Consider the following 14,023-nt stretch of genomic DNA (forward strand, 5'->3'; position numbering starts at 1 on the left):
ACCAGAAGCTAGCTAAGCTGGAAGAGTTCACGGTGTAATCGGAAAACTGACCTGAGAATTTCAATACGGATGACGACATAAGCCGAAAAGGGAAACAATAACAAGAAACTGCGACAAATGGAGTTGTTTCGACTCTCCAATGAAAGCGAGATGCCTTGTAAAATAACACGATAACTTATCCGCTCTCTAGATTAAAGCAAACAGAAGCACAAAAAATTGCTGATCAGTGATCACCATAAGGCCATGTAATTTGTTTTCTCAACCTTCCTAGTAGGGAAAAAGATGTACACATTGGCATGATTACACAATTCTTACAAGAACTAATACAGAAGGCACTATTTACACGGACACGAAAGCAAAGAACAAGACTTTGTATCAAAAATTGAAGTAAAAACTCTTGTGCTTTCTCATTGCTCTATGTATGTAATCTAAAAGTCTTACCATACACGATTTTCCCCCACATCTTGGGTTTCTCTTCATTTCTCATCAACTTCAACATCAATAATCTACGGCTCTGACCTTGACGAAGAAGGGCCTCCTCTACCGTCTCTTGAAAAGAAGTCTGATTTTGGATGCCACACAGTGTTTCCACAGCTTCCACAATGGATTACTCGATTCTTGTAACCAACAAATTGCCTCTTACAAGCCGGACAAGCACCCTGTCCAAATTCCAAATTTCGCACAACAAACACACTTAGCCATTCGAATATCCATCTGATTGATTGTGATAAAAAGTTAAAATTTCCATACAACTCAATCGATTTAGTTGCAGACTAGCAGATCACTAACATTAACACAAACATATGCAACCAGTAATACCTTAATAACAAGGTTGTTGGCAACTGCTCCAATGAGAAGAGGAGCGGCAAATGGAAGCACCCACGGAGCGAAAATCAATATCTGAAAAAGCCATCCGGATAATGCAAACCACAGGAAGAAAATTGTCTTAAAAACACGAAACAAAAAAGCAAATAGTTGAACACGAAATGATCAACAAGACAAAATATTTGCATAGTTTCGGAATGTGAGCTCATATGCTTACCTCAAAGCTTCTTCCCAATGGGGTCTCCATGTATATATCTACTTGAAGGCTTTTCTTGCTGATACAATATGTTTGGTATTTGACAACATCGGTCTGACATATTTCCTCTTCCCAAGCCTTTTAATCCTGCTCACCCTCCTCGGTTCCCCCTTTTCCTTCATTTTTTCTAACTTCTCTTTCCTCCCCTCAATGTCAGCTTCAATAACTTTCTCTCTCTTTTCATCTGACAGCAGAGCCAATCTAGCAAATTTCTTTGGTCTCACTAGTCCAAGCTTCTCAGTTATCTCTTTAAACGCAGGAACGAGACCGCGTCTTAGGAAGCATCCATCGATGAGCTGCATTGAGTTTGATTTGGGGAGAGATGGGGCATCTTTCAACTCAAGGTCCAAGCAAAACGGGGAATCCTTTAACCACATCCTGAGGGAGTGTGCCTTTGCTACTAGAAGGCCGCTTCGTGTTTTGCAAGGCAGAAAAGGTGAACCCATCTCCCAAAGGCATGCCTTCAAGGTGCTATTAAGCGAAACCATGTTGTACTCAGATGTTCCCGTTATCAGGACAACTGATTTCGGAGACTCTGGATAACCCTCCAAGGATGCATCCTGCCATATGTTAAGGACCTCCGTGTAAGACACAGAAATGAAAGTGGAGATACAAAAGGGTAGATAGCAAAGAAAACTACTGGGGAAAAGAGAGAGTTGCCTGCATCTGATCAAGCCATAATGTAAGACCAACAAGAGCAGAACCAGCTGACAACTTTCTAAAATCAGCACCCCAGTCTTTGTCAGCTACCCTGCATTTAAAGGATTACTAGGTATAAGCTACCTGATGGAAATAATACCGAATAATAAGGCAAACACACATTTGTTTGTTGGTTAAGTTAGCCTTCACAATTTCGACCTACCAACACCTACCTGAACACATTATTGTTATAGATGCCTCTCTTTACGGATAATTGGAAAACCCACGAAGCAGTGGCTCGGAGTTCATATGCCCACAAAAGGTCCTCCAATGCGTTGACAAAGTTGAAGGCTGCATTGTCTTCTAGGGGTTCTAGTTTCTCTAGACAACAGTCTACTTCTGAAACTAGCAATTCAGGATTTTCGGTCACAAGCCTACAAGACAAAGATTTGTTTGGAAATGGATCAGCCAAAACAATAAAGCATGGAAGAAGAAGAAATTCTGTTTGTGAGCTTCAGTCTCTCTCCAACATGAGAACCAATAATTACCTGATAGGAAGATCAAATCCAACATCACGCAGTGCGTTTAGGAGAATAAAAGCTTCACTTCTTTGTTGAGACAAACTTGCAGCCCTTATAAAACAAGTCCAAATTCTATGATCTGGCACCAGACCGCCTTCCTTCATCTCGTTGAGCTTTTGAATTCCAATGTTATAATCTCCATTCTTCAGATAAGCACTAATAACTGAACTATATGGTAACGTATCAAGATCTATGCCAGTTACTTTCAAATTGTCAAGCACCTTTTCAGCTTCTTGAGGCTGTCCAGAGCTGCCATAAGAAACCATAAGCAAATGCATTGTGGCAGAGTTGGGTTCTATTCCAGCCTCTTTCATCATCGCCAACAGCATCTCAGCTTTGTCATGGTCTCCTGAATTTCTAAACATTTTCATCATGGTATGATAAAATGAGCGATCCAATTTACATCCATTTGACCTTAACTCTTCGAATAGTTCCTCAGCTTGATCCAACAACTTCTGCTTACCAAACGCTGAAATTAAGCTTTTGTAAGTATCCAACTTAGGTTCTAGCCCCTGCCTTCTCATTTCATGCATCAATGACAAACCTTCCTCTGGTCTACGATCTTTGCAGTACATTATGATTAAAGTATTATAAGTATCCTCATCTGGTTGAAGTGCAGCCTCTTTAATCCGCTGGTATACTTTAACTGTCCTTTTGAAATCTGCAATTCCTGCATATAACTTAAGCATAGAATTCCATATTGAGAGATCAGGCCTGAATCCTGCCTCTTCCATCTCAGAAACCATTGCTTCAACATCCATTACTCGTTTTCCCCTGCACAATAACTTGATCATAATCCTGAAACAATCCATGTTGGGAAAATAGCCTGCAGCCTTCATTCCTTGGTATATCTTCTTTACCTCAAATATGTTACCATCTCGAGCAAATGCTTCAAGTGTCAAGAGAATTGAACTCTTGCTTATTTTAAAACCCATATCTTGCAACTCCTCGATTAGAACATAGAGTTCGTCCAATCTCCCATCAACAACCAGAGCTTGCAAAAGACCATTAACAGAATCTACTGTTGGGGAAGGACCATCTCTCATCATTGTGTTAAATATCACTCTAGCTCGCTCATAGCAACCACTTGCAGCATAAGCATGTATCAAGGCATTCCAGACCTTCCTATCCACCGATTTACATCTTTGTCTGAGACTTCCCACCAAACATTCAGCTTTCTGCCACTGCTTCAATTTCCCATAGACTTCAATAACATCAACATATATGTTGACATTGTCAAATAAAATGCCCTTCGTCTCTGCCTGATCAATCAAATGATGCGCTGTCTCAGGGAAACCCATCTTACAATATATGAGCACCATAATTTGGTAAAGATGTTGAGAGGGGTCGACGCCATATAATCTCATGTCAGAATAAACCTGAGAAGCTTCACCAAAGAGTTCATTCTCTTGGCAGCCTTGAATAAGAATTTCATACATGGTAGGACTTCTACTAAAAGAATGGAATCCCCTGGTATTACTATATTCCACCAAGGCAGCATCAAATTCACGAGCCTTGCATTGTATGACAACCAGTGCTTCATTTATCAGTTGAGTGGAACCGGGAGCGTGTTCTCTAAAAAATTCAAGCAATTCACATGCTTCTGAGTGCCTTCCACATGAACTATACGAGCTGAGAATAGATAAAAGATTTTCCCGGTCCAGTTCATAGCCACTACTAATAGCTAACCTCAACATTCTGGCAGCTTGGTCATAGCATTCTCCCTTAACAAGAATAGAAGAGATAACTTGTGGGTTCATACCACCAACGTTTTCCATATCTCTGATCACTTTTTCAATGCCTTCCAATTTATTCTCTTTTCCAAGAACCCGCAGCATGACCCCATAGAGAATATTATCTGGCATGAAACCACCCTGCATCATTTCGTGATACAATGCCATTGCCTTCTTTGTATCATTGACCTTTAGATAGATATCCAACATAATGGAGTATGCCAGATGATCAGGTCTAATACCCGATCTAACCATGCAATCAAATGTCTCTTGAGCCTCCACCTGTTTACCAGCCTTGGCATATGCACACATCAAAGCACTATAAGTCCGAAGAGTGGGTTTCACTCCACTGTCCAACATCTCTGACATCACATTAGCGGCCTGTGTTATCTTATTTGCTTTTCCAAGTAAATCTATCAACACAGTGTAGGTAACAGCATCAGGAATCCGGCCTAGCATTTTCATGTCCCTGTAAACCTGAAATGCTAAATCATGCTGGCCCTGCTTTCCGTACATGTGGATGATGGTATTGTACGTCATCTCATCTTTACCAAACCCCATTTTCACCATATCTTCACCAATATCCCTTACTTTCTCTATATCAAGTTCTCTTGCAAAAGCATACAACAAAGAATTATATGTCACTGCATCTGGGAAAAACCCTTTCGACTCCAATTCCTTAAAGAGCTGCTCGGCTTTGCTTGACTCTCCACATCTCCCATACACCGAAATCATGGCATTATAAGTCCAAAGATCAGGTTGGCAATTATGTGCTTCCATGTCATTGTAAACATCCACTGCCTCCTTTAAATTAGATTCACGTGAACAGCCACTTATAAGAGTGTTATAAGTGATTATATCAGGCCTAAGACCCGCCCTTCTCACCTCATTCAAAAGTTCAATTCCCAAATTTGGTGTCATGGCACCTGACCTTAGCCGAGCATTGATCAAAGTATTGAGACTCACAAGGTCTGGTTCGCACCCTCTCTCACGCATTACATCGAGCAGTCCTTGGACCTTACTAAACCGACCATTTCGAGCATAAACACCCATCATTGCATTGTACACTTGGACTGTATTCCCAATTCCAGGTTCAGCCCTTTGAAATATCTCCACAGCCAATTCTTCTTGGTTAGCCTTTCCAAGAACAGCCAAGATAGTGGCAAGCATTCGAGCATTCGGGGAGTACCAATGGCGTAAATTCAACCATTCGTACACCTCCAATGCGCGCTGCCAGCTCGACTGGCCTACCCATTTCACCACAAAGCAAAAATCAGTCGGAGTCATTTGAACTCTCCTGTCATCCAACACATTGGCCACAAACTCGTCGGGTTTCAACCCCAAAATCCTATCAGTAAAAAGCTTCACTCTTTCCCGCCAATCTTTTGCTCTTTTGAGAGCAAGTTTCGTCATTTTCTTCGCCTTGGTTTTGCTCGGCCTCCCCAGCACTTGTTGGGTTTCGTCATTCGTCTCCTCCAAAGCTCCCACAGAACCCACATTCTGGTCTTCCTCTCCACCGTCAGCGGAATCGCCGACGACATGGTTCGGCGGAGGAGAAGCAACGGTGAATTGGGTCGGCGGTGAGGGGTAAGTTTCTGTGAGTTTCAAGTGGGGCCATCTGACTGATGGGGAGGCTCTGCTGTAGCTAAATTTCTGAGCGGTTTTGACGTTAGTTGTAGTAATAGAGTCAGACGGTGGCTCCACGGAAAATCTAGAAGTAGAATCGGTGGCAGACGGCGGCGTAGGTGTCAAGGAGCAAGAAATTAGAGAAGTTGGTTTGCTGCATACCTTGGAAATTGAAGGTGAGGAGGACATCGAGCTTGAATGCAGTAAGGGTGACGTGGTGACGGTCAGCACTCCTGAGAACGCCATGGCTGCTGTGGTTTAGACTGCAGCGTTATTCTTCTTCCATTGTTTTGTTTCCGTCGAATTTGAGAGGTTGCAGAGACGCAGCTCTGGTGCTCGCGTTTTTGGCTGGGAGGAAGAAGATGATGCTATCAGTCGTAGATATTTCTGTCTTGGATTGGGCCAACGATGTGATTGGGCTTTTCGGCTTTAAATGTTATATATAATGGCATGAGTTTGAATGCCGATGGGCTCGGAGCCTAAGAGTCCAAGACTTAGAGACCTACTTGACAGAGAGCTTCGCAGGCGACGGCCATGGCGGACGCCACCCACTTCGAGGTAGGCGACGAGGTGGAGGTCACCTCCCCAATCCACAACATGCGCGGCACCACATTCCCGGCGAAAATCGTCGCCAAGTCCAGAACGAAATCGAAATTCAAAGTCGAGTACAACAGAGTGAAGGCCCGGATCGATCGCAAGATCAGCGGCGGCCACAAGGGCGGCAAGGCGGCGCTGAGGGAAGAGGTCGACGCGGCTCTCCTCCGGCCTCCTCCGCCGCGACAGAGCGACTACCGGTTCAAATTGGGCGACGTGGTGGACGCCTTCTTTTGCGGCGGGTGGTGGGAGGGCGTCGTGGTCAGTGATGTTTTGGTGGACAACACGCTTGGGGTTTACTTCCGGTTCGCCAAGGAGAAGTTTGAGTTCGAGCCCGAGGAGCTGCGGCTTCACCGAGAGTGGGTAAAGGGGTCCTGGGTCCCACCTCTTCAACAAGGAGTAAGTAATTTTCTTCAATTTTTCTTACATTTTCTTGGTTTTGATTATTTGTGCTGTTTAACTGTTGCCAGTTAGGGATTAAAGACAGAACCTTTGTTCTTATGTGTGTTTTTCCAATGATTAAGGATGATTCGTAGTGACATGTTCCTAGTACTATTTATAGTCCCAGTGAAAGTTCAGATTCTAAAGATCCTGTTATGCTCTTCAGAGTAATGCATGTCCAAATTGGAAAAAGCATATCTAAGCTTTTTTTTCTTGTTAAACCGAGAGCAGTGATGTTTTAGAATTCATATATAGTCGACGCTACTTAGTGGAGATAAGACTTTGTTGTTATTGTTTTAAAGTGCAAACTCGTCAAAACTCGGACTGCAGGATGTCTTAGATGCCAAAGAACCAAAGACTGGGATGAATGAGGAATTGATAGAAGGAACAACGGTTGAGGTTTGCACTGATGAAGACGGATTTCAAGGCGCTTGGTTTGCTGCAAATATTGTCAAGGTAATGGAAAAGGACAAGTTTTTCATTCGATACAAGACAATAAAGACAGATGATAACAAGGAGTTGTTGACGGAAGAGGTCGATGCAAAGCACATAAGGCCTCGTCCTCCAAAAGTGGTTGCGGCTGAAAGTTTCAGTCTGACGGAAGACGTTGATGCTTTCTATAATGATGGCTGGTGGGAAGGTGTGATTCGCAAGGTCCTTCCCGGGCGAAGGTACAAAGTTTACTTCAAAGGTACAGATGATGAACTGATGTTTCAGCACTCTGATTTGAGGCCACGCCAAGATTGGATGGATAGAACATGGGTTATGGCTTCTCAGGTATAACTTCTAAACACTCTCCTTTATTGATGCAATTTTTAAGCATGTTCTTCCTCTGCAGATATTCGGATTATGAACTTACATTCTGTTAGTAACGGTGTATAGAGTGTTTTGACAATGAAACGCAAATTTGATAGAACACATGGAATGTAAGTAACAGAAAACGTAGAATCTGCCTAGAAGTTCTTGTGTAGCCAAAGTGTGTGAACACCCACAATCTAGACATGCCGAGTTTTGATAAATACTCAGCTGCATTGTTAAACCATTTCTGTGGTTGAAACTAATCAAATCCAGGTTATTTCATTACAGTTAGCCTTGCGGAGTATCGATGTCTCAGGATCTAAGACATGCTTAATATCTCATTTCTTTCCAAGTTTCAGCTAGGTTTTTAGGCAGTAGTAATTACTGCTGATGGAGATGAACTAATTTTATAACTCATTTCTATGTATATCCTTATATCGGCGTGCTATCAACAAATTTTTTCAGGCATTGAAGCATTGAGTTGTTATCGTGAAAGCATTCCATCGGGAGGTGGTGGACATTTTTTGTGGGGTTCTTGGCACGCCTGGTAGTAGACTCCAGAGCCTTCGTTGGATTTGATTGCAATTTCTTGTGTAGTTTTTGAAAGAGAGAACACTAACTTACCAGTGCGTTTTGCTGCTGAATCGTACGGAATTATTAGGAGTTTGCAGACAGATAATGATTTGTGATTCTTGTTTTGGTGGATATTATGATCTGGGATTGAACAATCTGATTTTGATGCGAATGAACAACAATTCAAGGGAACTTGTATCCAAATCATATGCTTTTAATCCGCATCGTTCGAAATCAAATGCAATCACAAATAACAAAATCCCAATATGGTATCAGAAATAACAAACTCTAAAATTGATGGGTTGAGCAAAATCCTTCCAAAATGAAACCCGACTCCAAGGGCGCATCAAGCTCTCTATTTTTCTTCTCTTCCTTGTCTGCCTCGGCTGCCTTCTTGAGCCTGGCACCAACGTGTCGATTTTGTTGATTGAATTTAAGAACATGAACCTGGCTCTGATACCACATGTTAACTCTTAAATCCCATGAAAGATTCAGTTGCTAGAATCACAATCAAACAAGACACAAAAACATCAACCCATATAATGACCAAAGCATGCTTACCTGAAGAACTTCCGTTGGATGCAGCCATGATCCAATTTTTACAACCTGTGAACGCAACAGCTCTTCTTCTCTCTATCTGGATACTTATTGCTCAAACTAAGAATAGAGCTCGGTACCTTGAGAGCATGAACGAGCGAGAGAAGAGATTGCCATATATATATACACACACACAAACACATATATATCCTTCTCATATTAGAATGTGGATTCCCTATTAGAATCCATGTGGAAAACAACTTAAATTATATATATAGTCCCAATTAGGGTCGGTCTAAACCACAACTCCTGCAGTCTCTCTCTCTCTCTCTCTTCCTCTCTCTCCATCCATCCAGACGAAACCATGGCCAGCGTGAATTAAAATCAAATTAAAATTCAAAATCAAGGCCAGTCTTGAGTTTTTGAGTGTCCGTGACTAAGGTTCAAAATGTTCCTCTTTTCGACACACCAACTTATTTATTCTTGTGGCTGCATGACGCATAGTCGATATAAGTTGACATCCCAATTCGTGATAAGACTGCTCCAAATTGTCAAGCACCTTTCCAGCCTTTTTTTTTTTCGGCGTATTTTGTTGCAGATACATGTGCAGTCATTTCATGTTAATAGTTTATGTTTCCCCGTTTTGGCCTTCTATAAATTTGGTCACTTCAAGGGGATTAGAAACTCGGTTCTTACATGTTTCTACTCTTTCATTTTTCCGACAAGCGATAAATGTAACTAAAAAAAATTTGCAACGGGTGGATTATGGCAATTTTCTTCAGTTTACAACGTTCCAGGTTCAAACAATAAGTTTAGTGAAGAACAACGTTCCGGGTTCAATTTTCTTCAATTTCTTGTGTAGTAGACTCCAGAGTCGTCGTTGGATTTGATTGCAATTTCTTGTGTAGTTTTTGAAAGAGAGAACGCTAACTTACCAGTGCCTTTTGTTGCTGAATCGTACGGAATTAGTAGGAGTTTGCAGACAGATAATGATTTGTGATTCTTGTTTTGGTGGATATTATGATCTGGGATTGAACAATCCGATTTTGATGTGAATGAACAATTCAAGGGAACTTGTATCCAAATCATATGCTTTCAATCCGAATCATTCGAAATCAAATGCAATCACAAATAACAAAATCCCAATATGGTATCAGAAACAAGGTTCTAAAAAACACTAAGCGCTAGTCGGGCGGTGCACAGGTGCCTAGCGCCTAGGCGGATTTATGTAAATTTATTATATATCTTGTAAATAAGTGCTTATTTACATTAAAAAAAACTATACTTGTATGATCCCCTTAAAAGTTCTCCAATCATTTCATAATTTGATGAACTTGTAGTCAATCCATCATTTACAAATTAGGTACATCATTTTCATAAGTATACCACTATAAAACTAAAAAAAACAAAAAAAACACACAATTTATTAAAAATTATATGAATATGCATATATATATGTGACTCTATTAAGTAAAAAAATAATAAATAATTATCCCAATAATTTATATAAATATATAACACACACATATATATGTATATAATGTATGTATATTCCAAGCTGTTTGAAATGATAAAAACCCCACGTAGAAGTAGTGGTTGGTTATTAAAGATTAAAAACCAAATAACATCCCATTCCTTCTTCAAAAAAAAAAAAAAAAAAAAAAATCCATTCCATCAGTGTTTCTGATGCCTGCACCCCAACTCTGTCACGCCATCCAAAATTTCCAATAAACCCCACGTAGAGGTAGTATGTGGTTATTATAGATTTAAAACCAAATAATATCACATCTCATCTGTGTTTCTGACCCCTCCACCCTAACTCTGTCACATCATCCAAGATTTCCAAAGCCCATATCATTATCACAAGTGGAACACTCTTCCCATCGAGTTTTTCCGTTTCTTTTCTTCTTCTTCTTCCTTTAGTCATAAGAACATCGAACTCGATCTCAAATCCAGATCGTGCTGCCATGGATTAATACCTTAAAAGTTAAGAGTTTCTCTCCTTTTGCATTCTCTCTTTCCTCTTCTACTCACAAACAGTGAGCTGCAGGATTGCAATCGAGGCTACGCTTTGAGATTGGGCGTTGCAGATCCTACGTAAGAGTTGCAGAGCCGCCTAGACAGCTACTAAGAAACGCCCAGACCGCCTAGCTAGCACCTAGGCAGCCGCTTAAATCTTCCCCGCCTTACATGAACGTTTTGGCCTAAATCGGTTCGAGACTCCTCCACCGAACGCCTAGGCGGCCGCCTAGACCCATTTTTAGAACATTAACCAGAAATAACAAACGCTAAAATTAATGGGTTGAAGAAGCAAATCAACAGATGAAAACCTAAAACGACTCCAAAGCTCTCTATTTCTTCTCTTCCTTGTCTGCCTCGGCTGTCTTCTTGAGCCTGGCACCAACGTGGCGTTTGTTCATCCTCTCCAAGCCAAGTTTGTCATATGCCTCGATTGATTTCAACTCGTCGGTAACCTTCACAAGCTCAACCGTAGGCTTATTCTCACGTGCAATTGGAAGGTCTAAAACTGTTTATCTTGTGTGGGTTGATGCAACTTTTGAACAAACAAACAAACAGTGAACGAAGAAGATATTCAGGCCGTCCTTGATGATATGCAAAGGTTTCAACTCCTAATCAAAGAGGGACGTTATTTTTGTGAAGTTTGTCTTTAAGGAATGCAACCACTTCGATTGCGATTGCCCCGACTTTGTTTTGATCCCAAGGGCGCTAAAATTGGCACTGGCTATGACATTGTTTGTGCCGACTGTTGCGAAGACCATAAGAACGACTCTGATGTTTTGGTGGATATTATGATCTGGGATTGAACCATTTGATATTGATGTGAATGAACAATTCAAGGGGACTTGCATCCAAATCATATGCTTTTAATCCACATCATTCGAAATCAAATGCAAGCACAAATAACAAAACACCAATATGGTATCAGAAATAAACAGCAATGGAAGCATCTCTTTAACTTGGATTACTTAAGTTTACATGCTCTAAAATTGATGGGTTCTAGAAATAAATCCCGCAGTTAACAGACGAAAATCTAAAACAAAAATCCTTCCAAAATGAACCCTGACACCAAGTGCGCATCAAGCTCTCTATTTCTTCTCTTCCTTCTCTGCTTCCGCTGCCTTCTTGAGCCTGGCACCAATATGGCGTGTGTTCATCCTCTCCACGCGAAGTTTGTCATATGCCTTGAATGATTTCAACTCATCGGTAACCTTCACAAGCTCAACTGTGGGCTTCTCACGTGCAATTGGAAGGTAGGGGCCTTGGAGCTGGGTGGCATTGGCAATTTCCTCCGCAGGAGAATCACCAGCCTGTAGCAAAAAAACAAAAGGTACTTATGAAGATAAGATACCATGCACACTGAAAATCCACATTCTTAAACTTCTCTACATCAACCACTTAACATCACCTTGATATGCTTGGCGCGTCTTGGGAAGACCACTAATTTGGCCTTGTATGTCTTCAGACGCTGAACATTAGCTTGAAGACCCTCGAGAGAACGATTCTTCCTACGATGATCAACAGAAATTCCAATGGTTGGTGCAAGTTTCTTTGGAATCCCAGCAGACTGGTAAGCAAACAAGGTAAACAACTTGTTAAAATCATCACATAAAAGCTCACCTATTAGAACCAGAAGCTAAATAAAACACAAAAACTGATCTAAGAATTCCAAATTTAGGATCATGTTTATATTTTTATGGAATCTGGCGATCTGCAAATGTTTCGAAACTGAAAAACAATTGTATTTTATTTATCCTTATAACACTTCATCCTGTAATCAACTTCAATAAACTCGTACAATAAAAGCTGGATGAATTCCAACACTAATTCCAAAGCAAAATAGAGGAATGAAATGAAGCACTCTGTCAAAGATTTCCATAAAACTCGCATGCCATAATCGGAATCCATGAGTAAATAACACTAATTCCAAAAAGTTTTATCAACAACAAAAAGCGACCCCCGACTTACCTTCAATTCTTCAAGAGTAAAACCTCTACCAGCTCTCACTTTCATGTTGTACTTGAGAGTCTGTCCATGAACAATGGGACGCAGGGGCCCAGTGGTTGGACGAGGGAAGATTTTCACAGCCTTCTTCTGGCGAGCTGATGATATTTCAAAAGAGTCAAGTCAGTCAAATTACAAATGCTCATTTGTGAAATAAGCAGGATGAAGTGAGCGACAGTGTTTAGTACGGCGCACACAAAAGAGTAGACGTAAAGCTAAGAAACAAGAAACGTGGTGATAAACACGACTAGTGTAACTCACCAGTCCTCCTCCTGGTCTTCCTGGCAGGCTGGTTAAACCAGGTCTTGACATAGTTCTGCCAATGCTTCCTGAAGTGAGAGCTCGGGATAACATTGTTGTGCTTCACCATGGCTTACCTACAAGGAAACCGAATCGCATAATTCAGAAACACAAAATCCAGATTCCATTCATGTTAACTTCACTTAGAACTCCAAATGCACAACTCACACAACAAATAACGAATATCGAACGAAAAACACAAAAACAATCTTCTTCCTGAATCAATAACAAATAATTAAAAACCCTCAAAAATACGAACCATAGAGTTGAGAAAATGCAATACATTTGCTAGCAGAGACAGATTCCAACATACAATATTTATTCCAGTTGATTAAAAAACTCGGCGACCTAACCGATACAAAACCAAAATTAAGAAAAATCCACAACATATCAGAAGCAATAAAACCCTACAAATCTAAGCATTTGCAAATTCAAACACCTAAATCTTCGTTCGGCGGGTGAAAGACACATGAGACGAAGAAAGCAATGAAATTGGACACAATTAATCGAAGATTTCTAGAGAAAAATAGAGAGGGTAAGAGAAAGTAAGGATAACCAGAAATCGGCGTCGGCGTCGGCGTCGCGATGAAATGCTCTCTTGCTTCCTCCACTCGCGCAGCCCCAACTACTCTGCATGCAGCTAGGGTAAACTCGCGTGTCTTTAGTACTGGGCCGGGCGTTTTGGGCCTCGTATAGTAAGTAATTTTACTCATGCGGGCTACAACTGTTTATCTTTCAAAACGGGTTAGTTTTCTTGGGTTCCTGGGTCGGTTATACATATAGTCACAGTTAACTTAAGGTTGGTATAAACCCACAGCTCCTGCAGTCTCTTCCTCTCTCTCTCTCTCTCTCTCTCTCTCTCTTCCTCTCTCTCCATGGAATTAGGGTCCGGGAAGAGGCAGAGTCGAGGCACACTGGCGGAGCTAGGACGGGGCAAATCCGTGGAATCAGTGTCCACCCTACGTGATCTTTCCCCACATCTTGGGTGTCTCTTCTTTTCTCCTCAAATTCAACCTCAATAATCTCCGGCTCTGACTTTGACGAAGAAGGGCCTCCTCTACCGTCTCTTGAAAAGAAGTCTGATCTTGGCTGCCACA

The 14,023-nt window shown here is 41.3% G+C and overlaps 4 protein-coding genes and 1 long non-coding RNA gene across 6 annotated transcripts; 1 reads left to right on the forward strand and 4 right to left on the reverse strand.

Moving 5' to 3' along the window:
- Positions 1 to 216: 216 nt before the first annotated feature.
- On the reverse strand, positions 217 to 6,051 carry LOC103439985 (pentatricopeptide repeat-containing protein At3g18110, chloroplastic). The gene is made up of 6 exons (XM_008378647.4): positions 2,269 to 6,051; positions 1,954 to 2,154; positions 1,742 to 1,832; positions 1,043 to 1,641; positions 820 to 900; positions 217 to 659 (listed from the first exon to the last, which is right to left on the reverse strand). Exons 1-4 carry the CDS (start codon positions 5,904 to 5,906, stop codon positions 1,081 to 1,083), a joined length of 4,491 nt encoding a protein of 1,496 aa, XP_008376869.1. The 5' UTR covers positions 5,907 to 6,051; the 3' UTR covers positions 217 to 659; positions 820 to 900; positions 1,043 to 1,080.
- On the reverse strand, positions 507 to 1,072 carry LOC103439984 (uncharacterized). Its single transcript, XM_017333289.1, has 3 exons — positions 1,043 to 1,072; positions 820 to 945; positions 507 to 659 (listed from the first exon to the last, which is right to left on the reverse strand). Exons 1-3 carry the CDS (start codon positions 1,070 to 1,072, stop codon positions 507 to 509), a joined length of 309 nt encoding a protein of 102 aa, XP_017188778.1.
- Positions 6,052 to 6,194: 143 nt separating the features above from the next.
- Positions 6,195 to 8,258, forward strand: LOC103439987 (protein AGENET DOMAIN (AGD)-CONTAINING P1-like). 2 transcript variants are annotated; one of them, XM_008378650.4, is made up of 3 exons: positions 6,195 to 6,653; positions 7,026 to 7,472; positions 7,782 to 8,258. In XM_008378650.4, exons 1-3 carry the CDS (start codon positions 6,195 to 6,197, stop codon positions 7,854 to 7,856), a joined length of 981 nt encoding a protein of 326 aa, XP_008376872.1. In that variant the 3' UTR covers positions 7,857 to 8,258. The 2 variants fall into 2 exon arrangements, with proteins under 2 accessions (XP_008376872.1, XP_008376873.1); XM_008378651.4 differs by having other exon boundaries at positions 7,959 to 8,258.
- On the reverse strand, positions 8,176 to 8,850 carry LOC139197628 (uncharacterized). The gene is made up of 2 exons (XR_011583194.1): positions 8,628 to 8,850; positions 8,176 to 8,519 (listed from the first exon to the last, which is right to left on the reverse strand). It is a non-coding gene; the product is annotated as an uncharacterized lncRNA (long non-coding RNA).
- A 2,691-nt stretch (positions 8,851 to 11,541) lies between these two features.
- Positions 11,542 to 13,844, reverse strand: LOC103439988 (large ribosomal subunit protein eL13x). Its single transcript, XM_008378652.4, has 5 exons — positions 13,483 to 13,844; positions 12,888 to 13,003; positions 12,591 to 12,724; positions 12,031 to 12,189; positions 11,542 to 11,932 (listed from the first exon to the last, which is right to left on the reverse strand). Exons 2-5 carry the CDS (start codon positions 12,994 to 12,996, stop codon positions 11,711 to 11,713), a joined length of 624 nt encoding a protein of 207 aa, XP_008376874.3. The 5' UTR covers positions 12,997 to 13,003; positions 13,483 to 13,844; the 3' UTR covers positions 11,542 to 11,710.
- Positions 13,845 to 14,023: the final 179 nt, after the last annotated feature.

This window comes from Malus domestica, chromosome 07, assembly GCF_042453785.1.
Source record: "Malus domestica chromosome 07, GDT2T_hap1".
NCBI lineage: Eukaryota > Viridiplantae > Streptophyta > Magnoliopsida > Rosales > Rosaceae > Malus > Malus domestica.